Source organism: Lepus europaeus, chromosome 8 (genome assembly GCF_033115175.1).
Source record: "Lepus europaeus isolate LE1 chromosome 8, mLepTim1.pri, whole genome shotgun sequence".
NCBI lineage: Eukaryota > Metazoa > Chordata > Mammalia > Lagomorpha > Leporidae > Lepus > Lepus europaeus.
The window spans coordinates 48795270-48820259 of record NC_084834.1 but is presented as its reverse complement, the minus strand read 5'-3'; the positions used below and the strand labels follow the sequence as shown (position 1 = coordinate 48820259).

The window sequence follows — 24990 nt, the reverse complement described above, 5'->3', positions numbered from 1 at the left end:
AGAATTAAAGATAGACTAACAAGGTAAAAAGAATAAAGTATTATTTGTAACTTGTCCAAGTATCTTTTATAACTTGTACAAAAAGCAAACAAAATAAAACTGTATAGCTATAGTACAAAAAAGATCTTATTCAGTTAAAAAATGCCTTATGAGTTTAACTGATAAATATAAATAATCTCAAGAGCTAAAATCCTACAGATCAGACTAAACATGAGTTATTTTCAAAGAACATACACAGGAACAGCATTTTGTTGATGTGCATTGGGACAGTGGTGAAGATACCACATGAGCAGCTTGCTCTGAGTCTTGCACTGCTTCTGAATCCAGCCCCTGCTAATGAGTACCCTGAGAGGCAGCAGGTGACAGCTTAAGTATTCATGTCCCTGCTTTCACATGAGAGACTAGGATTGAGCTGCAGCCTCCTAGCTTCTGCCAAGCCCAATCCTAGGTAATATGAGCCTTTTGGGAGTCAACCAACAGATGGAAGAACTCTCTCTGCCTTTCAAACAAAATTAAATTACATTTAAAAAGAGAAATACAATTTTATAAATTGATAAGCACCTTTGAAGTATTATTACCACTTCTTGAGGGAGAAATTCCCAATTACAATGATAATAAAAGAACATCCATATACTGAAACTTGAAAAGTCTAAAAATGAGAGTTGAGAAATGATGTACTATTTTAGGCTAGGTGAGAAAACAGTAGCAAAAAAAGTGGAGGAAGGACATTCCCAGGGGAGAGTCATAGAGAAATCTGTAGTGGAAATTCTACAGAAGGAAGAGAAACACCATGGATCAGCATGGAAGGTGTGGATTCAAAACAATGAGCGTGGACACAACACACGACGCCCAAAGCCAAGGATGAAAGAAGTGCCAGGTTGGAGAGCACAGTGAGAACAGACTGCAGCAGGTCGTGCCAAATGCAATATAGTCAGAGGGAGAGCATGGCATGAGTCAGGTCTGGAGCCATAAGGGGGACAACGTACCTCTCTAATCAAGCGAAAAAAGAGCATGTTTCTCTCTTATCCCCCCACAAAGGCACCTGGCAACTGGCTGAGAGAAGGCACTATCATGATACAAGTAGTGGCTAGGGTAGCTCGGCTGGGGAGAAGCTGCCATTCTAAAATCAGTAGTGGCTGCAGTGGCTGTCATGCATGCACAGCGACTGGCAGGGTGAAGCCACCATTTTGAAATGAGTAGTGGCTGTGTCATTTATTCTGATCAGTTGTGAACCAGAGATTTTACCAGATGGAAAAATGTGTCTGAATTTGAGTCCAACTGGGGGGAATGATGGGGACTGCACACCCATGAACAACGTGAGGTGCCCCCAGCCTCTCAATGTATCATTGGTACCGGAGCTCAAACTGCCTAGAAGGGGTACCCAGGGGCAGCTGGCTCTGGAAACATTTGTGCCTCTCGGTGGATGGCTAGCAAGGCAGAGCAGGTCCTCTGCACCCCGTGGCTGTGGGAGCTTTGTGTGCTGAGACTGCAGGAATGCCATGACTGCACAATAGTGTACAGGGTGTAGCTGGGTCTCTGCGCAATCACTGTGAGCTTTCTGATTGCCTGAGTTGGATCACTGTAGCAGGAACCATGGTGATACAAGGATTGCACAGATCCTATGTGCAGTTCATGTGCCAGAGCAGATGAGTGTTGTACCCTCTGTGCGCTAAACTTGGTATTGGTCATCTTAGAAGAAAAGATATGTGATCATATCTTCCTTCCTGCTGACAAGAGAAGATCTAACATACCCAACTAGATCACCCTGGATACTTGCCACAGCCTGGAGCACTGACCAAAACTCCTGGTTACACCCAGAACATGTCTCTGGGTATTCAGTGAAAGAACAGAAATTTCAGGGCTGGCGCTGTGGTGCACTAGGTTAATCCTCTGCCTGCGGTGCTGGTATTCTATATGGGCGCCGGTTCTAGTCCATCTTGCTCCTTTTCTAGTCCAGTTCTCTGCTGTGGCCCGGGATAGCAGTAGAAGATGGCCCAAGTGCTTGGGTCCCTGCACCTGCATGGGAGACCTGGAAGAAGCACCTGGTTCCTGGCTTCGGATTGGTGCAACTCCAGCCATTGCAGCCATTTGGGGAGTGACCCAACGGAAGGAAGACTTTTCTGTCTCTCTCTCTCACTGTCTGTAACTCAGTCAAATAAATAAACAAAAATCTTTAAGAACAGAAACTCTACTAAGTCACAGAGATATAGTTCAAAGATAAAATCTATCAGAGGTGAAAACCAATAATAATTCCACAAATGCCCAAAAATAAATGCAGAAACACAAGAAACAATAAGAAAGACAACATGACTCCCACAAAGGAACACAACAAAACTTCAATATTAGAATGTAAAGATGAATACATTAATGAAATACCTGAAAAATGAATTCAAAAAATTAATCATAAGATTACTCAGAAGCAAAGAGAAGCAAGTTCAGGAGTTAAAGGAATCCATACATGACATGAAAAAAACTTTCCCATTGGACTGACATTTTTAAGTAAATCAAAATGAAATATTAGAAATTAAATATTAAATATCTCAAATAAAAAAAAAAAAACCACAGGAATCTTTAACAACAGACTTGGGGAAGCAGAAGAAAGAATATCCAAGCTTGAAGACAAATACAAAAAGAAGGAATTAGAAGAATTAAAACAGTGTTGGAGATTTATGGGATACTATCAAATGAACCAACATATGGGTTTTGGGAGTTCCTGAAGGTGGGGAAACAGAGAATAGATTAGAAGGCCTTCTCAGTGAAATAATTACAGAAAGCACCCTAATTTGAAGAAAGGGAAATTCAAGTACACAAGGCACACAGAACTTTTTTTTTTTTGACAGGCAGAGTGGACAGTGAGAGAGAGAGACAGAGAGAAAGGTCTTCCTTTGCCGTTGGTTCACCCTCCAATGGCCGCCGCGGCTGGCGCGCTGCGGCGCTGCGGCCGGCGCACCGCGCTGATCCGATGGCAGGAGCCAGGGGCTTATCCTGGAGGTACCTTTCTCCGAAGGGAGGAGAGAACTTCCACTTTGACTATGACCCTATCGGAATAAGATTAAAGTCAGCGAACTCTAAAGGCTTCCATAGCCCTGGCAACTCATGACTAGAGCCCAGGGAGATTACTGATGCCATGAACAGGAGTGTCAAATTGTTAAGTCAGCAACAGGAGTCACTGTGTACTTACATCCCATGTGGGATCTGTCCTTAATGTGTTGTCTAATGTGAAGTGATGCTATAACTAGTACTGAAACAGTATTTTTATACTTTGTGTTTCTGTGTGGGTACAAACTGATGAGGTCTTTACTAATTATATACTGAATTGATCTTCTGTATATAAAGAGAATTGGAAATGAAAAAAAAAACCAACCTGGTGTTAAATTGGAAATGGCATAGAAAATTAATTAATTTTAAAAAAATATTATGTAGGATCTCTGTCTTTAATGTGCTGTACATTGTTATTTAATGCTATAATTAGTACTCCAATGGTAGTTTTTTCACTTTATGTTGCTATATGGGGCAAACTGTTGAAATCTTTACCTAATATATACTAAACTGATCTTCTGTATATAAAGAGAATTGAAAATTAATCTTTATGTGAATGGAAGAGGAGAGGGAGCGGGAAAGGGGAGGGTTGCGGGCGGGAGGGAAGTTATGGGAGGGGGGAAGCCATTGTAACCCATAAGCTGTACTTTGGAAATTTATATTCATTAAATAAAAGTTTAATAAATGAAAAAAAAAAACAAATATTCATGGGGCAGTACTTTAAACATATCACCTGTTCAAAACATATCTAATTATCAGAAATCTATTGTTAACATAAATAATACAGTAGAGTCTTAGCATTCCTATACAAAACAGCTTTTTCAGAATGCAATTTTCTATTAAAATATTAAAAGAAATCCGTAAAATCCAACATTACCTTTTGTTTTTGACTCTCAAACACATGAATTTGGGCCTCAGTCATATATTCCTGATAAAGTTTCTGCAATCTGTCCAGCTCCTGAGAAACAGTTTGCCAGAGTTCTATAGCCTGAGTTTTTTCCTTTAAAAAAAAATTTGACATCTTTTAAATAAATTTCTGGCTAATTATTGCATAATACAAATGGATATTATTTTATTGGATGATTTCTTATAAATTCACAAAATAAAAACAGAACTTTTGTAAGGATGGTACAATCATACTTTATTCAATGATAGGGATATACTCTGAGAAATATGTCATTGGACAATTTTGTCATTGTGTAAACATCACAATGTACACTTACATAGCCTAAGACATCCACGGCATTACTAGGAAATATAACCTTATATGACCACTGTGATCTAATTTGTTGTGTTATATGATTGTATTATATTTATAATACTTTTGACCATATGAAATTTTATTTATAATATTTAGAGAATAACCCGAAAGACAAAAAAAGAGACTTTAAGTCATATTGCATGTTAAAATTTAAAGCTTTAACATAGATAAAAATCACTCTACTAGTACTAAAGAAGGTATAAATTAAGTAAGAAATGACTTATGAATAAAGTTTTTTTTTTCTGATTGTCAAAGTAATGTTAGTTGTGGAAAATTAGATAAATACAGGAAAACAGAGGTGGAAATAAAAATCATTCATAATTTTATCATCTGAAAATAAATATCACTAACATCTAGATATAATCAGATTTTTTAATATTGTGCATATTCAAGGCAATAAATGTGATTCCTGGGGAAAATAATCATAATTTTTTTCTATTTATAAAATTAAGAATCATATAATACATTATTTGTATTGTATGATTTTCACTTAATATTTTATAATGAGAATTTTCTTTGGTTATTAACTTTTTTTTCAACACAGTATCATCAAACTGTTGTATGGGAAACCTTAGGGTTATCAACATCCTTTCAGAGAAAATTGAGGTAAAACTTATGTTTACAATAAGGACATTGCATTTTTTTCTCTTCCATTGTTGTTTTTGAAATATATATATATATATTTTTTTTTTAAAGATTTATTTTACTTATTTGAAAGACAGAGTTACAGAGAGAGGCAGAGACAGAGAAAAGAGGTCTTCTATCCGCTGGTTCACTCCCCAGTTGGCCGCAACAGCCGGAGCTGCACCGATCAGAAGCCAGGAGCCAGGAGCCTCTTCCAAGTCTCCCATGCAGGTGCAGGTGCCCTAGCACTTGGGTCATCTTCTACTGCTACCCCAAGCCATAGCAGAAGATCAGAAGAGGAGCAGCCAGGACTATAACTGGCACCCATATGGGATGCTGTCGATCCAGGCTAGGGCTTTAACCTGCTGCACCATAGCGCCAGCCCTGAAATATATTTTAAAACATTATATTTAAGGTCCAGTGCTATGGTGTAGTAGACTAAACCACCTTCTGTGGCATTGGCATCCCATATGGCTGCCAGTTCACGTCCCGGCTGCTCTTCTTCTGATTCAGCTCTCGGCTTACAGACTGGGAAAGCAGTGGAAGATGGCCCAAGTGCTTGGGCCCCTGAACCTATGTGAGAGAACCAGAAGAAGCTTCTGGCTCCTGGTTTTGGGTTGGCTTAGCTCCAGCCCTTGTGGCCATCTGGGAGGTGAACCAGTGGATGGAAGACCTTTTTCTCTCTCTTCTCTCTGTAACTCTACCTCTCAAATAAATAAACATTTTTATTGGATAGGCAGACACACACATGCACACACACACACAGAGTGAGAGTGAGAGTGAGAGTGAGAGAGAGAGAGAGAGAGAGAGAGAGAGAGAAATTGAGAAAGTAAGGTTCCCAACTATTGGCTACTCCTCAAATCCTGCAACATCCAGGGCTGAGGTAGAGCAGAAACTGGGAACTGAGAATTCAATCCAAGTCTCACATGAATGGTAGGGATACAACTACTTGAGCCATCACATCAGCTTTCCAGGATCTGCATCAGCAAAATGCTGGAAACAGGAACTGGAGGTGGGAACTGAATTCAGGTACTCCGATATGGGAGGAGGGTGTCTTACCTGCTATCTTAACTGCTAGGCCAAACGTCTACCCTCTCGTTTACGTTTTTAAACTCCTTCCACTTAGATGTGTTCTTTTTAAATTTAGTGTTTAATACATGTTGCTTATCAAGCTAAATATAGTCCTTATAATTCACCTAAAATATCACTTTCATAAGTGAAGAATTCTAAAACCAAATTTGTAAGAAATAAAACTATAACTTTTCATATATCCTTTAATAATAATTTTTTAAAAATTTGTAACCAGAATTTCTAATCTTCATTTACAAATGAGAAAACTAAGGCATACAGAGATTTTTCTAGAAATACCTAGAAAGTAGAATGTGGATTCAAACCCATGCCAGATAATGAGCTATTCTGGATATAAAGATATAAAAAAAGTTCAATAAAATAAAATTGCCTTATTTATCAAATCACAGAAAATTGTAGTGTTGAAAAACTGTGTTATACATATCATAGCTTCCCAAAGATTTCAAATACTAAGAGGGGGAAAAAAATAACAATTCTAGAAAAAAGCATACAATTTCAGAAAAAAAATAATAGTATAACTTTTGAAAATTGAAGAAAACAGCACCAGAAGCAAACAAAGAAAAATTAAAAATATGAATTTATGGACATGGGTTAATTGATAATTTTTTCTTTGAAATTTTCCTTTGACAGTAAACTATTCTTATAAGAAAAAAATCACATTAAAAGCTTATGATTGACTTAAAATGTATGTCTCACAAATACATTTATAATAAACAGTGAGGATATTCAATACAGGTTTTGTTATGTTACAGTTCTTGAAATACAAGAAAATCTAAGTGTTAACAATTTTGTTATTGTTATACATAAAGACTAACAGATTTTTAAAAGCTCTGCTAATACAGTATGTAATTTAAAAATACATATATCACTCACTTGATTGGCTAGTTGCAATTGTTCTTGAAGGTTCTTAACTGTTTCCTCATCTTTATATATGTCATTTCCTATCTCTGCAGCAAAGGGAAGGGCCTCCAATTGCTTTTCAATGGCATCCTTTAATTCACCATGCAACCTTTGGGATAAGCAATATAACAGCAATCAAAATTCCTTTCAGTAACAGTAATTACTGTTTGGGGCCAATTAAATAAATATTTGGGTAAAAAGTAATTCTTTACACAAAATCATTTTTAAGTAACTCAAATCTTACACACTTTTTTTTTTTTTTTTTGTGACAGGCAGAGTGGACAGTGAGAGAGAGACAGAGAGAAAGGTCTTCCTTTTGCCGTTGGTTCACCCTCCAATGGCCGCCGCGGTTGGCGCGCTGCGACCGGTGCACCGCACTGATCCGATGGCAGGAGCCAGGTGCTTATCCTGGTTTCCCATGGGGTGCAGGGCCCAAGGACTTGGGCCATCCTTCACTGCACTCCCTGGCCACAGCAGAAAGCTGGCCTGGAAGAGGGGCAACCGGGATAGAATCCGGTGCCCTGACCGGGACTAGAACCCGGTGTGTCGGCGCCGCAAGGCGGAGGATTAGCCTAGTGAGCCGCGGCGCCGGCCAAGTCTTACACACTTTTAATCACCATTAAATACAGTACTATGTGAATAAAAATTATTCAAAAACCTTCATTGAATTAAGTTGACATAATTATCTCGAGAAAATATAATGGGGCTGGCGCTGTGGTGCAGCTGGTAAAGATGCCGGCATACACATGGGCACTGGGTTCGAATTACAGCTGCTCCACTTCCAGTCTGGTTCCCTGGTAACGTGCCTGAGAAAGCAGCTGAGGATGATCCAAGTACTTGGGTTCCTGCACTTCTCTGGGGGACATAGAGAAAGCTCCTGGCTTTGGCTGGGCTCAGTGTTGGTGGTTGTGGCTATTTTTTTTTTGACAGGCAGAGTGGACAGTGAGAGAGAGAGAGAGACAGAGAGAAAGGTCTTCCTTTGCCATTGGTTCACCCTCCAATGGCTGCCATGGCCGGCGCGCTGTGGCCTGCGCACCGCGCTGATTGAAGGCAGGAGCCAGGTGCTTCTCCTGGTCTCCCATGGGGTGCAGGGCCCAAGCACTTGGGCCATCCTCCACTGCCTTCCCGGGCCACAGCAGAGAGCTGGCCTGGAAGAGGGGCAACTGGGACAGAATCCGGCGTCCCGACCGGGACTAGAACCTGGTGTGCCGGCGCCGCTAGGCAGAGGATTAGCCTGTTGAGCCACGGCGCCGGCCGGCTGTGGCTATTTTGAGAGCGAGACGGTAGATGGAAGATCTCTCTGTGTCTCTCCCTCTCTCACTGTAACCGATTTTCAAATAGAATAAATTTTTTTTTAAATAATATAATTTGTCTTAGAGAAATTTTAAATTTTCAAAGATAAAATTTAAATGTTGTTAATTGACTGAAAAAAAAGACATTCAGAAAAAAATTTTAAATATGATAGTTGCACTCAATTAAGTGAAAATGGTATATTAAATCTTGTAATTTATTTTCTTCACTATGTTTCAAAAAACTCATTTTACATTTTTTTGTTAAAATAAATTGACTTTTTAATAGTTCCAGTTAATATACAGAGTCAAACAAAATGATCACTGGTTATGAAACCAAGACTATTAGAAAGTTTATTTTTCAGCATTTATTTGCATAAACTTGAACACAATTACTAAAGCCTTTAATTTTAACATTAAAATAAATAACAAATATCTCATTGTTTATTATTAAAAAATTTACTCAAACACAAAGGTACAATTTAAAAGTCTGAAAAAGTGTTTTAACTTAAAATGACACATATCTAAGATGGAAAAAAAAGCCTTCTACTACAGGAAAAACTTGAAAACATTTGCTTATATTATCATAAGCAGAAAATATTACATATAATAAACACAACTCAAGGTGAAAATACAAAAGATACTATATCCATCATTCTAAAATCCTTGGAGAAATACCTTTAAAATGAGAAAAAATTGCATCTTAATTTTTAGAACATATTTATCAAATATAATATTCATCAAATATTTTAAAGTAGATGATTCCTTTTAAATAAAAATTTTAATTACTCTCTAAAGGTCAGAGTTTGCTAATTTAAAAAAAAGGATGTTAAAGATCTCTACGATGAGAATTACAAAACCTTAAACAAAGAAATAGAAGAGGATACCAAAAAATGGAAAAATCTTCCTTGCTCATGGATTGGAAGAATCAACATAATCAAAATGTCCATTCTCCCAAAAGCAATTTATAGATTCAATGCAATACCAATCAAGATACTGAAGACATTCTTCACAGATCTAGAAAAAATGATGCTGAAATTCATATGGAGAGGCAGGAGACCTCGAATAGCTAAAGCAATCTTGTACAACAAAAACAAAGCTGGAGGCATCACAATACCAGATTTCAGGATATACTACAGGACACTTGTTATCAAAACAGCATGGTACTGGTACAGAAACAGATGGATAGACCAATGGAACAGAATAGAAACACCAGAAATCAACCCAAACAACTACAGCCAACTTATATTTGATCAAGGATCTAAAATCAATTCCTGGAACAAGGACAGTCTATTCAATAAATGGTGCTGGGAGGCCGGCGCCGTGGCATAACAGGCTAATCCTCCGCCTTGCGGCGCCGGCACACCGGGTTCTAATCCTGGTTGGGGCGCTGGATTCTATCCCGGTTGCCCCTCTTCCAGGCCAGCTCTCTGCTATGGCCCGGGAAGTCAATGGAGGATGGCCCAAGTGCTTGGGCTCTGCACCTGCATGGGAGACCAGGAAAAGCACCTGGCACCTGGCTTCGGATCAGAGTGATGCGCCGGCTGCAGCGGCCATTGGAGGGTGAACCAAAGGCAAAAAGGAAGACCTTTCTCTCTGTCTCTTTCTCTCACTATCCACTCTGCCTGTCAAAAATAAAAAAAATAAAAAAATAAAAAAATAAATGGTGCTGGGAAAATTGGATTTCCACATGCAGAAGCATGAGGCAAGACCCCTACCTTACACTTTACACAAATATCCACTCAACATGGATTAAAGAACTAAATCTACGACCCGACACCATCAAATTATTAGAGAGCATTGGAGAAACCCTGCAAGATATAGGTACCGGTAAAGACTTCTTGGAAAAGACTCCGGAAGCACAGGCAGTCAAAGCCAAAATTAATTTTTGGGATTGCATAAAATTGAGAAGTTTCTGTACTTCAAAAGAAACAGTCAGGAGAGTGAAGAGGCAACTGACAGAATGGGAAAAAATATTTGCAAACTATGCTACAGATAAAGGGTTAATAACCAAAATCTACAAAGAGATCAAGAAACTCCACAACATCAACATAAACAACCCACTTAAGAGATAGGCCAGGGACCTCAATAGACATTTTTCAAAAGAGGAAATCCAAATGGCCAACAGACACATGAAAAAAGGTTCCAGATCACTAGCAATCAGGGAAATGCAAATCAAAACCACAATGAGGTTTCACCTCACCCTGGTTAGAATGGCTCACAGTCAGAAATCTACCAACAACAAATGCTGGCAAGGACGTGGGGAAAAAGGGACACTAGCCCACTGTTGGTGGGAATGCAAACTGGTTAGGCCACTATTGAAGTCAGTCTGGAGATTCCTCAGAAACCTGAATATAACCCTACCATTCAACCCAGCCATCCCACTCCTTGGAATTTACCCAAAGGAAATTAAATTGGCAAACAAAAAGCTGTCTGCACATTAATGTTTATTACAGCTCAATTCACAATAGGTAAGACCTGGAAATCAACCCAAATGCCCATCAACAGTAGACTGGATAAAGAAATTACGGGGTATGTATTCTATAGAATACTATACAGCAGTCAAAAAAAATGAAATCCGGTCATTTGCAACAAAATGGAGGAATCTGGAAAACATTACACTGAGTGTAATAAGCCAGTCCCAAAGGGACAAATATCATATATTCTCCCTGATTGGTGACAATTAACAGAGCACTAAAAAGGAAACCTGTTAAAGTGAAATGGATACTATGAGAAATGGTGACTTGATCAGCCCTTGCCCTGACTGTTGATGAACAACTTAATACATTATCCCTCTTAGTATTTTTTTGTTTGATCTACTTAATACTATTGGTTTAATTCTGTAATTAATACACAATTATTCTTAAGTGTTGAAACCTAACTGAAAAGTGATCCCTGTTAAATATAAGAGTGGGAATAAGAGAGGGAAGAGATGTGCAATTTGGGACATGCTCAACTGGACTTGCCCCAAATGGTGGAGTTAGAAACATACCAGGGGATTCCAATTCAATCCCATCAAAGTGGCATGTACCAATGCCATCTCACTAGACAATGTGATCAATTTCTGTTCACAATTGATCATAATGATAGGACTGATAATCAAAGGGAACACATAAACAAGACTAGTGCCTGCAAATACTAACTGATAGAACAAAAAAGGGAGAGAACGATCCAACATGGGAAGGGGGATACAGAGCAGACTCATAGAATGGCGAATGTCCTAAACAGCACTTTCGCCTCAGAATCAGCCCTTAAGGCATTCGGATCCAGCTGAAAAGCCCATGAGAGTATTTCAAGCATGAAAAGCCAAGACAGTCTGTCAAAAAAAAAAAAAAAAAAGTACCTAAATGAAAGATCTCTGCGAGTGAGATCCCAGTGGAAAGAACGGGGCCATCAAAGAAGGAAGTACTTTTCTCTGAAAGGAGGAGAGAACTTCCACTTTGACTATGACCCTATCGGAATAAGATCAAAGTCAGTGAACTCTAAAGGCTTCCATAGCTTTGGCAACTCATGACAAGAGCCTAGGGTGATTACTGATGCCATAAACAAGAGTGCCAATTTGTTAAGTCAACAACAGGAGTCACTGTGCACTTACTCCTCATGTAGGATCTCTGTCCTTAATGTGCTGTACATTGTGATTTAATGCTGTAACTAGTACTCAAACAGTATTTTTCACTTCATGTTTCTGTGTGGGTGCAAACTGTTAAAATCTTTACTTAATATATACTAAATTGATCTTCTGTATATAAAGAGAATTGAAAATGAATCTTGATGTTTATGGAAGGGGAGAGGGAGAGGGAAAGGGGAGGGTTGTGGGCAGGAGGGAAGTTATGGGGGGCAAAAGCCATTGTAATCCATAAGTTTTACTTTGGAAATTTATATTCATACGCCGGCGCCATGGCTCAACAGGCTAATCCTCTGCCTCGCAGCGCTGGCACACCACGTTCTAGTCCCGGTCGGGACGCCGGATTCTGTCCCGGTTGCCCCTCTTCTAGGCCAGCTCTCTGCTATGGCCTGGGAGTGCAGTGGAGGATGGCTGAAGTGCTTGGGCCCTGCACCCACATGGGAGACCAGGAGAAGCACCTGGCTCCTGCCTTTGGATCAGCGCGGTGCGCCGGCCGCAGCGCGTCGGCCACAGCGGCCAATGGAGGGTGAACTAATGGCAAAAGGAAGACCTTTCTCTCTGTCTCTCTCACTGTCCACTCTGCCTGTCAAAATAAATAAATAAATAAATAAATTTATATTCATTATATAAAAGTTAAAAAAATAAAAATAAAAAATAATGTTCATTCATTTTCAAACTTCTTGAGTAATAGATGTTCATTGTTAACAAGGAAAATATTAAAAAATGTTTGAAATAAAACTTAAAAAAATACTTAGATGTATTAAGAATACAAAGAGTTTTATTTTTATTTTTAAGTATTTAACTTATTTTTCCAATTATTTACTTAATACAGAAAAAATGACCAATACAGACATACAAGAAAAGTTTTGGAAAAGACATACCAAGTCTCAGAGAAAAGCATTACTATGTTGTGATGCATTTTCTAGCAAATTTATATTCTGCATTAAAAATAGATGTCATATTGCTAATATGAATCTGCTTTTTAACTGTTATTGAAACATATGTATTCTCTGATATTTTAAGAGTGACATAATATTTTATCACTTCCATTATATAATTACCTACATCATAATCTATCAAGTCTTATAGTTTTAAATAGTAAAATGAAAGGAAAAACTTCATAAGATTAATATTTATTTAGTACAATGTACTCAAAATTAACTGTTATATATATTACAAGAAACTTACAACCAACAATAAATTAGCTTTTAGTGTTTTGGTTATAGAGCAATCATAATTTCCCCCCATGAATTATTAAAATCACTGTGTATAGTTTCAGCTTGAAAGGTAATTTTTAAAGTTCTTTACTGTAACACCAAGCCGGTACTACCTATATGTGAGTACAGCTCATTTTATATCCGAAACTCTTGGGGAGAGGGTGTGGAATTTTGCTGTTTGTGAGGCCTTCTGCATCTTCCCAGTGTGCCTGAATTTCCCCAGTGTATTATGATTCTGAATTGAGTTTCAATCTTTTTTCTGACCTCTTCAGCCAAATCGTAGGGATCACTGATTTTTAGACTTTGTTTTTTTCTTTTCTTTTTTTTTAAAGATTTATTTATTTATTTGAGAGTTAGAATTACACAGAGAGAGATGAAGAGAGAGAGAGAGAGAGAGAGAGGTCTTCCATCCAATGGCCCACTCTCCAATTGGCCTCAACAGCTAGAGCTGCACAGATCCGAAGCCAGGAGCCAGGAGCTTCTTCCAGGTCTCCCATGCGGATGCAGGGGCCCAAGGACTTGGGCCATCTTCTACCGCTTTCCCAGACCATAGCAGAGAGCTGGATTGGAAGTGAAGCAGCTGGGTCTTGAACCTGCACCCATATGGGATGCCGGCAATTCAGGCCAGGGCGTTAACCAGCTGTGCCACAGCCCTAGCCCCAAGACTTTGTTCTTTTCTAACACATACACTTAAGATGATAGATTTCCCTCTAAGAATGGACTTGACTGCAACCCACAAGTTTTGATATTATTTTCATTATTAATTAGGTAAAAAATTACTAATCAGTTGAAAATATTTTCAAGTTTTTATTGTGAATTCATTGACCTATCCATGATATTTAGAAATATACTGCTTAATTTGAAAGAGTTGGGTTTTTTAGTTGACTTTTTATTATTGATCTTCAGAATAATTTTCAATATTAACATTAATTTTAATATTTTAATCCTTTCCAAATCTCTGAGAGTTGATTTCAGGGAAATGGAAAATATTTCATAGTTATGAAAGGCCTCTTTTTATCATGAATGAAATATTTTGCATTAAACTCAACTATGTCTGATATAATCAACTTTCTTGTTTTAGCACTTACATGGTATATCTTTTTTTATCCTTTTATGTTTCACATTTTATATTCTTATTCTTATTCTTATTCTTATTTTTTTTTTTTGGCAGGCAGAGTTAGACAGTGAGAGAGAGAGAGAGACAGAGAGAAAGGTCTTCCTTCTGTTGGTTCACCCCCCAAATGGCAGCTATGGCTGGTGCACTGTGCTGATCTGAAGCCAGGAGCCAGGTGCTTCCTCCTGGTCTCCCATGTGGGTACAGGGCCCAAGCACTTGGACCCACCTCCACTGCCTCCCTGGGCCACAGCAGTGAGCTGGACTGGAAGAGGAGCAACCAGGACAGAATCTGGTGCCCCAACTAGGGCTAGAACTCAGGGTGCTGGTGCCGCAGGTGGAGGATTAGCCTAGTGAGCTGCAGTGCTGGCCATATTCTTATATTTTAGGAACCTCTTGATATGGAACATATATTTGACATTTCTTTTATTTAATTTCCTCTGATAAATCACTGCCCTATAATTTTTCATGTAGTACACAGAAATTTAATTATTAATGTATTTTGGATATATCTAATATTTTAGTATTTGCTTTCTACTTGAGCTGGATTTTTAATTTTATTTACCTTCTGTTTGTTTACTTGCATGCATTTCATAAGTACAACTTTAAGAACAAAGTAATTCATCCCACTATCCCCGCCCTCCAACTCTAATACCCCTCCTGCTCTTCCCTCTCCTGCTCCCAGTCTTGTTTTTTACTAAGATCTATTTTCATTTAACTTTATACACAGAAGATTAACTCTAAGAGTTCAACACTTTGTATGAGGAAGAGAAAGAAAAAGAAAGAAAAAGAAGAAAAAATACTGCAAAAAACAAGTAACATAAAGCAGAATAAAAATAAGAACTTTTCCTCAACAGACTAGATAAGGGCTGTTCAAAGTCACTGCATCTAGAAGGTAATTTCACGTTTTTTTTTAAGAAACTTAATTATCTTTAAAGAAGAACTCACGAATGATACATCTTTTGCGAGCAATTAGACTTAACTATAACTTATGAGACTTAAGAATAACCTCCACTTAAAAAAATAAAATAAAATAAAATAACCTCTCTCTCTCTCTCTCTCTCTCTCACTGTCCACTCTGCCTGTCAAAAAATTAAATAAATAAATAAAATAAAGAATAACCTCCACTTAATAAACTAAAACTAAGTAATTATTTGAGAACAAGTTTTACTAATACAACTCTTTCAGAACAGAGGTCCTGCATGGGAAGTTAGTGCACAGTGACTGCTGTTTTTTGTCTAACAATTAACACTTTTCTGTATGACGTCAGTAATCACCTGAGGCTCTTGACATCAACTGCCAAGGCTGTGAAGCCTTCTGGATCCACAAACTCCTTCGGTATCTCGACAAGGCGATAGGCAAAGTGGAAGTTCTCTGCTCTCTTCAGAGAAAAGTATCTCCTTCTTTGGTGGCAGCTTTTTCCACTGGTGTCTCACCCACAGAGGCCCTTCATGTAGAAATTTTTTTGTCAGTGTCTTGGCTTTCCATTCCTGAAATGGTTCCCTGGGCTTTTCAGCCAGACCAGAGTGATATAAGGGTTGACTCCGAGGTAAGAGTGCTACTTTAGGTGACTCATTCTGAGTCTGCTGTGTGGACTGCTTCCCATGTTAGAGCATTCACTCCTTTTTAACTCTATTATTATTATCAGACACTTTATCCTACTTATATGATCATTTTAACACTTGATCTTATCTATATGGTCACTTTAACACTTAATCCTAGCCATATGGTCAGAGTTAGACAGTGAGAGAGAGAGACAGAGAGAAAGGTCTTCCTTCTGTTGGTTCACCCCTCAAACGGCCTCTACGGCCAGCATTGCGTCGATCCAAAGCCAGGAGCCAAGTACTTCCTCCTGGTCTCCCATGTGGCTGCAGGGGCACTTGGGCCATCCTCCACTGCCTTCCAGGGCCACAGCAGAGAGCTGGACTGGAAGAGGAGCAACCAGGACTTCTGTGTAGTATTCTATGGTGTACATAGCCCATAATTTCTTCAGCCAGTCTTCAGTTGATGGGCATCTGGGTATATTCCATATTTTTGCCATTGTAAATTGAGCTGTAATAAACATGGAGGTACAGATAGCTCTTTCATATGCTGATTTCATTTCCCATAGGTAAATTTCCAGGATGGGATGCCTGGGTTATACAGTAGGTCTATATTCAGATTTCTGACGTATCTCCATACTGTTTTCCATAGTGATTTTATCAGTTTACATTTCTGCTGACAGTGGATAAGGGTACCTTTTTCTCTACATCCTCTCCAGAATTTGTTGATTTCTGTATGAAAGCCATTATAGCTGGGGTGAAGTAAAAACCTCATTGTGGTTTTGATTTGCATTTATCTGATGGCTAGCAATCCTGAGCATTTTTTCATGTGTCTGTTGGCCATTTGGATTTCCTCTTTCGAAAAATGTTGGTTTAAGTTCTTGGCCCATTTCTTAACTGTGTTGTTTGTTATTTGTTGTTGAGTTTCTTATATATTCTGGTTATTAATCCTTTATCAGTACAGTTCACAAATATTTTCTCGCATTCTGTTGGCTGCCTCTTCACTTTGCTGATTGCTTCTTTTGCAGTGCAGAAGTTTCTAAATTTGATGTAATCCTATTTGTCGATTTTGGCTTTGATTACCTATGCCTCTGGGGTTTGCCCTCAATTTTAAAAAATTTTTCTGGTTTCCTCCTTTGGATTACTTTTTATGCTTTAATTTTTCCAATTTTATTTTTAACTGATATATAAAAAGTACACATGTTCATGAGGTACCTCACACGATATTGCAATACATGTATAAATTATATAATAGTAAATTAGGGTAAACATAATTATCTCCTCAAATATTATATATTTTATCATAATGAAAACTTAATCTTTTCTTCTAGCTTTTAAAAAAGAAAAATATACAGTATGTTATCATTATCTATAATCACACTAATGTGCAACAGAACACCAGAACTTCTTTCTCCTATCTAACTGTAATCTATTATATATTAATCAACCTTTCCCAGCCCTCTTTACTCATTACTCTCCCCAGCCTCTGGTAACTAGCATTCTACTCTCAATTTCTATGAGACCAGCTGTTTCAGATTCCATACTGAGTGCGATCATGTAGTACTTTTCCTTCTATGCCTGGCTTATTTCATTTCACCCACTGGCTTGGCAGTAGAATAGCCTTTTGGTTTACTTTTAGTGTCTACTCCAGAGATTATAACATGCATCTTTGAATGACCAAACTCTAATATTAATTAGTATCCTTTGTATTTCATGCTAGAGCCTGAAGATTTTTAATATGATTTACATTTCTCTAAACTGATGGCTTTTATTTCAATTCTCTATAAATATTTAGGGACATTTGCATTAATTCTTCCAACAACAATTTTCTGTTTCTTTTCATCTGAGAGTGTACTTATTTGACCTTGCTTATATAAGGATATTTCACTGGGTACTGGATTTTAAATTGATATTTTTTCTTTCAGCACTTCAAAGATATTCCATTGTGTCCAGACTGCCATCATTTCTGTTGAGAACAGTAATTTAACTGCTATTCCTTTGAAAATATTGTTTGAATATTTTTCTTTTTCTTTATTTTTAATTTGATACACTTAACTATGATACTTAGGTATCATCCTCCATATGATGCATAGTGTTCTTTAAGGTGTGGCTCTTTTGCCAGTTTTGAGAAACTCCTAGCTACTTGATCTTCAAATATTAATTCTGTCTTATTCTCTTTCTTTTTTGCTAAGACCCAGATTATATTAACCTTTTCTCTTTTCACTATTTTCTATATTTTTATCCCTTTCTCTGACCTTCATCCTCAGTATTTCTTCATTTTGATATTAAGTCAGACTACTTCATCTGAATTAAGTTACATACTGTTAACTCTCTCCAGTTATTTTTCATTTCTATTATTTTATTTTTTTCATTTCTAGAACATCTATCATGCTTTTTCCAACTTTCTAATTCTCTTTATGAAAATTCTCAATATTGTGTCATATTTTGTTGAACCTTTTATCTTATTTTTAAAGACCAAAACTGCAGATATTTCTGCTGCCTATTATTTCTTTGTTTTTTTAACATTACTAAACAGTCTTCAATCTTCCTGTTACTAGTTCTTTTCATGCATTATCTGAGCTAGGTATCATATGTTAGAAGTAGTGATGTTTTTTGAGGCCTAGCAATGATGTTATCATCTTTTAAAACAATCTTTGCTTTCTTTTTCCAGGAGACTGTTGAAACTGACAATCCTTAATCATCTTACACCAGTATCTAAGAGTCAGATAATTCAGAATGATGTCTTATCTTTTTTAGAATTATTCTAATGTTTTAATTTTATTAAATTTATACAAGTTTCATGTATTTCATATATAAGACTGTTCTATTTTTAAACTCATTCTTACTCCCAGGGTATCCTAACTCAATGATTGTAGGTTTTTGAGATACCCATCCACAAGTCTGATGGGCCTTGAATTTAAATTTCTGTCTTCCTAGCCCATGAAATAGTTTTAAGCTCTGCTCCATTTTTCAACCACTTATCATCTCTTCCAGGAGAGTGAGAAAGGAAAGCAGTCCTAAATACAGGTTATAACTTTGGATTTCTTTCTTTACTTGATCTTTGCCTTCTAATACTCACTGGTTCCAATTTGCATTAACAAACTTGATTTTTGTTAATTTTTGTACATATTTTTCAGTTTTTCTCAGAAAGTCTGGTTATTTAATTAATACTATAAGCCATAGTATATAGTTTATTTACAATTAATTAAAAAAGAAAAATATTCTACTATTCTGCTGCATCTCAATAGTTTGATACGCTATAAATTTTAAGTAGTTTTTAATTTTAGTTTTCAATTGCCTTTTATCTCAAGTTATTTAAAAACGTAGTTAAAAGAAATTATTGCACATTCAAAAATGCTGACACCATTTGATTTTGAACATCTATTCTTTGGTAATAAATGCAGACAACAACTTGTTTGCAGACAGCTGTTTTATTTATTTATTTAATTTATTTATTTATTTTTGACAGGCAGAGTGGACAGTGAGAGAGAGAGAGACAGAGAGAAAGGTAGACAGCTATTTTATATAGCAGGCACATCTATTACGAGGGGGTGCATAAATGAATATGGTAAATTTACATGGCATTTTCATTTCCTAGAATGCTAGGTTCCTGTTAATAACAGGACTTCTGAAAGCCATTTAATGATAAAGGAATTATTTATTTTGTCACATCTCACAAAAAAGCCATATATGTAATATGCTTATGGTTTGTTACCCATAAATCCAGAGCATGCTACCAGAAAACTGAAATGTAAGAACAAATCAATAGCGTTTGATTCAAGAGGCCACAGGAACATTTTTACACACTTATTCACTCTTTAATAAATTTTCTACAGTGGTTTTATTAAGTAAAAGAACAAACTGAATAGTGCTTACTTTTCTGACTCTAAATCTACATGACAAGAAAATGAGATTCCATGGCACACCAGAGGATGGCCAAAATCTGGAACACTATTAACACCAGATACTAGCAAGGATGTGCAGCAATAGGAATTCTCATTCATTGCTGTTGGGAGTGCAGTCACTTGAGAAGACAGCCTGGCAGGCTCTTAAAAAGCTAAATGCTGTTGTGGCCATTGGGGAGTAAATCAGTTAGTGGAAGATCTCTTTCCCTGTCTTTCTCCCTCTCTCTCTGTCACTCTGTCTTTAAATAAAGAAAATTAATCTTTTTAAAAAAGCTAAAAATACTTTTTCTATATGATCCAGCAGTTGTACTTCTTAGTAGTTACTCAATAGAGTTGAAAATGTAGGTCCACATAAGCACCCAATAAGAAAATTTTATAACAGATTTATTTACAATTGTCAAAAATTAGAAGCAACCAAGATGTCTTTGTGAATGGATAAAGAAACATTATCCTTCTGATAATGAAACATTATTCAATAATAACAAAAAGAAATGAGTATCAAGCCATCAAAAGACAAAGAGGAAACTTAAATAATACTACTAAGTCAAAGATGGCAGCCAGGCTATATTATGTTTGGTTCCAAGAGAAAAACTGTGAAGACAATTAAAAAGGTAGTGACTAGCAAGAGTTGGAGTGAGGGGGGAATGAACTGGCAAAGCATAGAAAATTTTTTGGAAACTATTCTGTATGACACTGTCATGAGAATATATAACATTGTAAATTTGCCCAAACTCACAGAATGTATAGCACAAAAAATGAATCCTAATGAAAACTGTGGACTCTAGTTTAAAAAAAATAAGAATTTTCTGTAACCATGCTTTCTAATTTCTGATTTTATTCCAAGTGTGATTTATATGTTTTCAAAATTTATATGTGTAGGGCCAGCGCCGCGGCTCACTAGGCTAATCCTCCGCCTTGCGGTGCCGGCACACCGGGTTCTAGTCCCGGTCGGGGCACCGATCCTGTCCCGTTTGCCCCTCTTCCAGGCCAGCTCTCTGCTGTGGCCAGGGAGTGCAGTGGAGGATGGCCCAAGTGCTTGGGCCCTGCACCCCATGGGAGACCAGGAGAAGCACCTGGCTCCTGCCATCGGATCAGAGTGGTGCGCCGTCCGCAGCGCGCCTACCACGGCGGCCAATGGAGGGTGAACCAACGGCAAAAAGGAAGACCTTTCTCTCTGTCTCTCTCTCACTGTCCACTCTGCCTGTCAAAAATAAAAAAAAAAATTATATGTGTATATGCTTGCAGTCCATATCTGTGTAAATGTTTCATGAGTCTTTGAAAAATAAAAATATATTTTTATTGTTTAATATAAGAGTACCTCAAAAAGTTTATGGAAAAATGGAAATAAGATAATGTGCAGAGCCAGGTCTGTGAGGCAGTAGGTTAAGATGCTACTTGTGATGCTGATATCTCATAATGGAGTAGGAGTACCAGTTTCAGTCCAATCCAGCTTCCTGCTCACATGCCAGGGAAGGCAGCAGAAAATATAGCCTAAATGCTTGGGTCCCAACACCCACTTGCGAGATGCAGATGAAGCTCTGGATTCCTGGTTTGGGCCTGGATAAACCTCAGTCATTGTAGCCATCTGGGAGTGAACCAACAGATGGAGGATCGATCTCTGTCTCTTTCCCTCTCTCTCTCACCCCCTCCCTCCCTTGTTTATTCTGTCAAATAAATAAATATATGCATTTTAAAGAAGATAATATGTATCTTCCATGACACTTCATACATGAGTGTGTATAAACAGAAATACACACACATATACATACATACACTGAAACTTCTGATTTGTACTTTATCTTTTATCTGATTCTCCAAAGATACTACAAGAGTATTTCAAAAAGTTCATGGAACACTCTAATTAAAAGAGAAATATGTGGGCCAGCCCTGTGGCACAGAGGGTACTTGAGGCACTGGCATCCCATATGGGAACAGTTTGAGTCCCAGCTGTTCCACTTCTGACTGAGCTCCCTACCAATGAGCCTAGAAAAGCAGAGGAAGATGGCCCAAGTACTTGGGCCCTTGCTCCCATGTGGGAGACCCAGAAGTTCCCGGCTCCTAGCTTTGGATCTACCTAGCTCAGCCTTTTGTGGCCATATGGAGAGTGAACCAGCAGATGGAAGTTATATGTATTTCTTTCTCTCACACTCTCTCTCTCTCTCTCTAACTCTGCCTTTCAAATAAATAAATAAATCTTAAAAAAGAGAGCATATATATTTTCTACAAACTCTTTAAAATATCCTCATAGTAGTATAATTGAGAAAAACATTTAAGTACCATAAAGGTATAAGGAATTCCTCATGTTTAAAGCATTATTTTCTATGTATTATTAAACAATCTTAAAAATTAGACAACAATCATTTAAGTTCAATAAATACATGCAGAGATAGTATATATAGTTATTCAAATACATGACAGCAAGTCAAAATGTAAGAGCCACAAGAAAACAAAAAGGAGAAAGTTCTATTTGCTTGGCTTGATAGTAAAAGGAAAAATCCTATCAAGATTCCTAGGGGCTCCATAGCCTTGGCAACTCATGACAAGAGCCTAGGGTGATTACTGACGCATAAACAAGAGTGTCAATTTGTTAAGTCAACAACAGGAGTCACTGTGCACTTACTCCTCGTGTAGGATCTCTGTCCTTAACGTGTTGTACATTGTGAATTAATGGTATAACTAGTACTCAAACAGTACTTTACACTTTGTGTTTCTGTGTGGGTGCAAACTGTTGAAATCTTTACTTAATATATGCTAAATTGATCTTCTGTATAGAAAGAGAATTGAAAATGAATCTTGATGTGAATGGAATGGGAGAGGGAATGGGAGAGGGGAGAGTTGCAGGTGGGAAGGAAGTTATGGGGGGGAGAAAGCCATTGTAATCCATAAGCTGTACTTTGGAAATTTATATTTATTAAATAAAAGTTAAAAAAAAGAAAATCCAAACATTAAAAAAAAGATTTCTAGGGGCAAACAGAATTATCCTTATTATTAATAATACTAACAGTACCACACATAATTAGTTGATCTGTAAGTTTTAGTGCAAATTCTGTGACAGGAGTGGCTGCCAGAATTGTTGAATCTAGAGCCATACTACACTGGTTCAATTCTCATCCACAAAAATAGATGTCAAAGGTACTACCTTTCCATCTAGGTATTTTCTGATTCAGGTCTCAAACAAGTGCTTCCATCAGTAAACCCTAAGTTATATCCTGAACTGATTTTTCATTTTTCAGCCTCTGTAGCACAGAAAGGGTTACAAAAAGGAGACTGCAACAGATGCTAAGCAGTTTATCATCTCAGTCAAAACCTGTTATTATAATCTAACAATTTAATTAAATATAAGCCAAAGTGAAAAATAAGACCACAGAAGAATTAGTTTCTCTGTAAAACCTAAACTGAATGTGAAAGGTCCAATAAAGATGAGTTAAGTAACCACTGTTGAATTAAAGGTAAGTAAAGATAATAATAAGAAGTCAGAAAAATTACAAAACCAAAATGGATTAAAAGGAGATAAAAAGGATCTTTGAGTTCTTGCTCTTGGTTAAAAAAAAAAAAAAAGGAAACTAGAAATTATAAAGAATATATTATATCCATATGTTTTACATGTGGACAACAAAGAACTATAATTAGCAGAATTCCTTACTCAAAGAAAGAGCTTGGCATTGCATCAAAAAGAATAAATGTTATTATATTAACTCAAAGCCAAATATTTTTAAGTATACTTTATGTGATTCTTGATTTTACCGACTCTCACTCAACATACTAATTACTAAGAGATAAGAAGGCTTCTTTCTATCTTATGCCAGGAAGCACACCAATAATACAAAAAGAAAACAGGCTTCTTTGTGGTGGAATAAGAAGGCCATGCCAAGATGGCTGCTGGCAACAGAAACTGCCTGGAAATAGGCTGTGATTGGATGGTTTTGGAATCCACATGACAACAGAGCCTGACTGACAACAGAGTGTGATTGGGTGGCTTAGAAAACCACATGACAATGGAGCCTGCCTGGCAACAGATTGTGACTGGTTAGGGCATAGACTGCCCCTTGACCGGATTGGCTGCCTTGGCTATATAAGCTGCTGTAGCAACTGAAATAAACGAGTCTGCCGGCTGTTTGCCTCTGGCCCACATTCACCCAATTCCCGGGGTCTGTGTGGTGACTCTGTGCCTCTTGCTCACACCATGCTCTGCATTTCAGAAATGAATCCACAGGCTATGGAAGCCTCTTGAGTTCACCAATTCCAATCTTATTTAGACAAGACCATAGTCAAAGTGGAAGTTCTCTCCTCCCTTCAGAGAAAGGCACCTCCTTCTTTGATGGCCCCATTCTTTCTACTGCAATCTCACTCACAGAGATCTTTTATTTAGGTGGGTGTTTTGTTTTGTTTTGTTTTGTTTCCCAGGGTGTCTTGGCTTTCCATGCCTGAAATACTGTCATGGGCTTTTTAGCCAGATCCTAATGCCTTAAGGGCTGATTCTGAGGCCAAAGTGCTATTTAGGACATCTGTCATTCTATGAGTCTACTGTGTATCCTGCTTCCCATGTTGGATTGCTCTCTCCTTTTTACTTCTATCAGTTATTATTAGCAGACAATAGTGCTGTTTATGTGATCCCTTTGACATTTAATCCTATCATTATGATCAATTATGAACTTAAACTGATCACTTTGACTAGTAAGATGACATTGGTACATGCCACCTTGATGAGATTGAATTGGAATCCCCTGGCACGTTTCTAGTTCTACAATTAGGGGTAAGTCATGTGAGCAAGTGCCAAACTGTGCATCTCCTCCCTCTCTTATTTCCACTCTTATATTTAACAGAGATCACTTTTCAATTAAATTTAAACACCTAAGAATAATTGTGTGTTAATTAAAGAGTTCAACCAATGGTATTAAGTAGAACAAAAAAATACTAAAAGGAATAAAATAGCACATTATTCCTTGACAGGACAAGGATTGATCAAGTCATTGTTTCTCATAGTGCCTTCCGATTTTTAACTTTTACAAAAACATAATTTCAATGCACTGTATAACCACAGGTTTAATGCACCACAAACCATAATACTCAATAAGTAAAAAGCAGAAAGACCACAGTTCCACAGAAGTACAAGGGCTAAAAAGAATAATCAAATTACAAGATGTCTGTTTCATTCCTACATAATTTTTGTATTCTATATTAACTACCACATATCAGAAAAAACATGATATTTATCTTTTTGGGACTGGCTTATTTCACTAACTGTAATGGTTTCCAGTTGCATCCATTTTGTTGTAAAAGACAGTATTTCCTTTCTTTTTTATGGCTTGGTAATATTCCATCATGTATATATAGAATAATTCTCCCACTATAAGACACAGACTAACTGAATGGATTAAAATACAAGA

At 37.3% G+C, this 24990-nt stretch overlaps 1 protein-coding gene across 1 annotated transcript in view; it reads right to left on the bottom strand.

Annotated features, from left to right (window-relative positions):
* SCLT1 (sodium channel and clathrin linker 1) overlaps positions 1-24990 on the bottom strand; it is a 308272-nt gene that overhangs the window by 235614 nt on the left and 47668 nt on the right. Inside the window, exons 6-7 of the mRNA XM_062199088.1 lie at positions 6887-7022; positions 3917-4039 (exon numbers count right to left, since the gene is read on the bottom strand). Coding sequence (XP_062055072.1) covers positions 3917-4039; positions 6887-7022 — 259 coding nt within the window. The remainder of the gene's footprint in view (positions 1-3916; positions 4040-6886; positions 7023-24990) is intronic.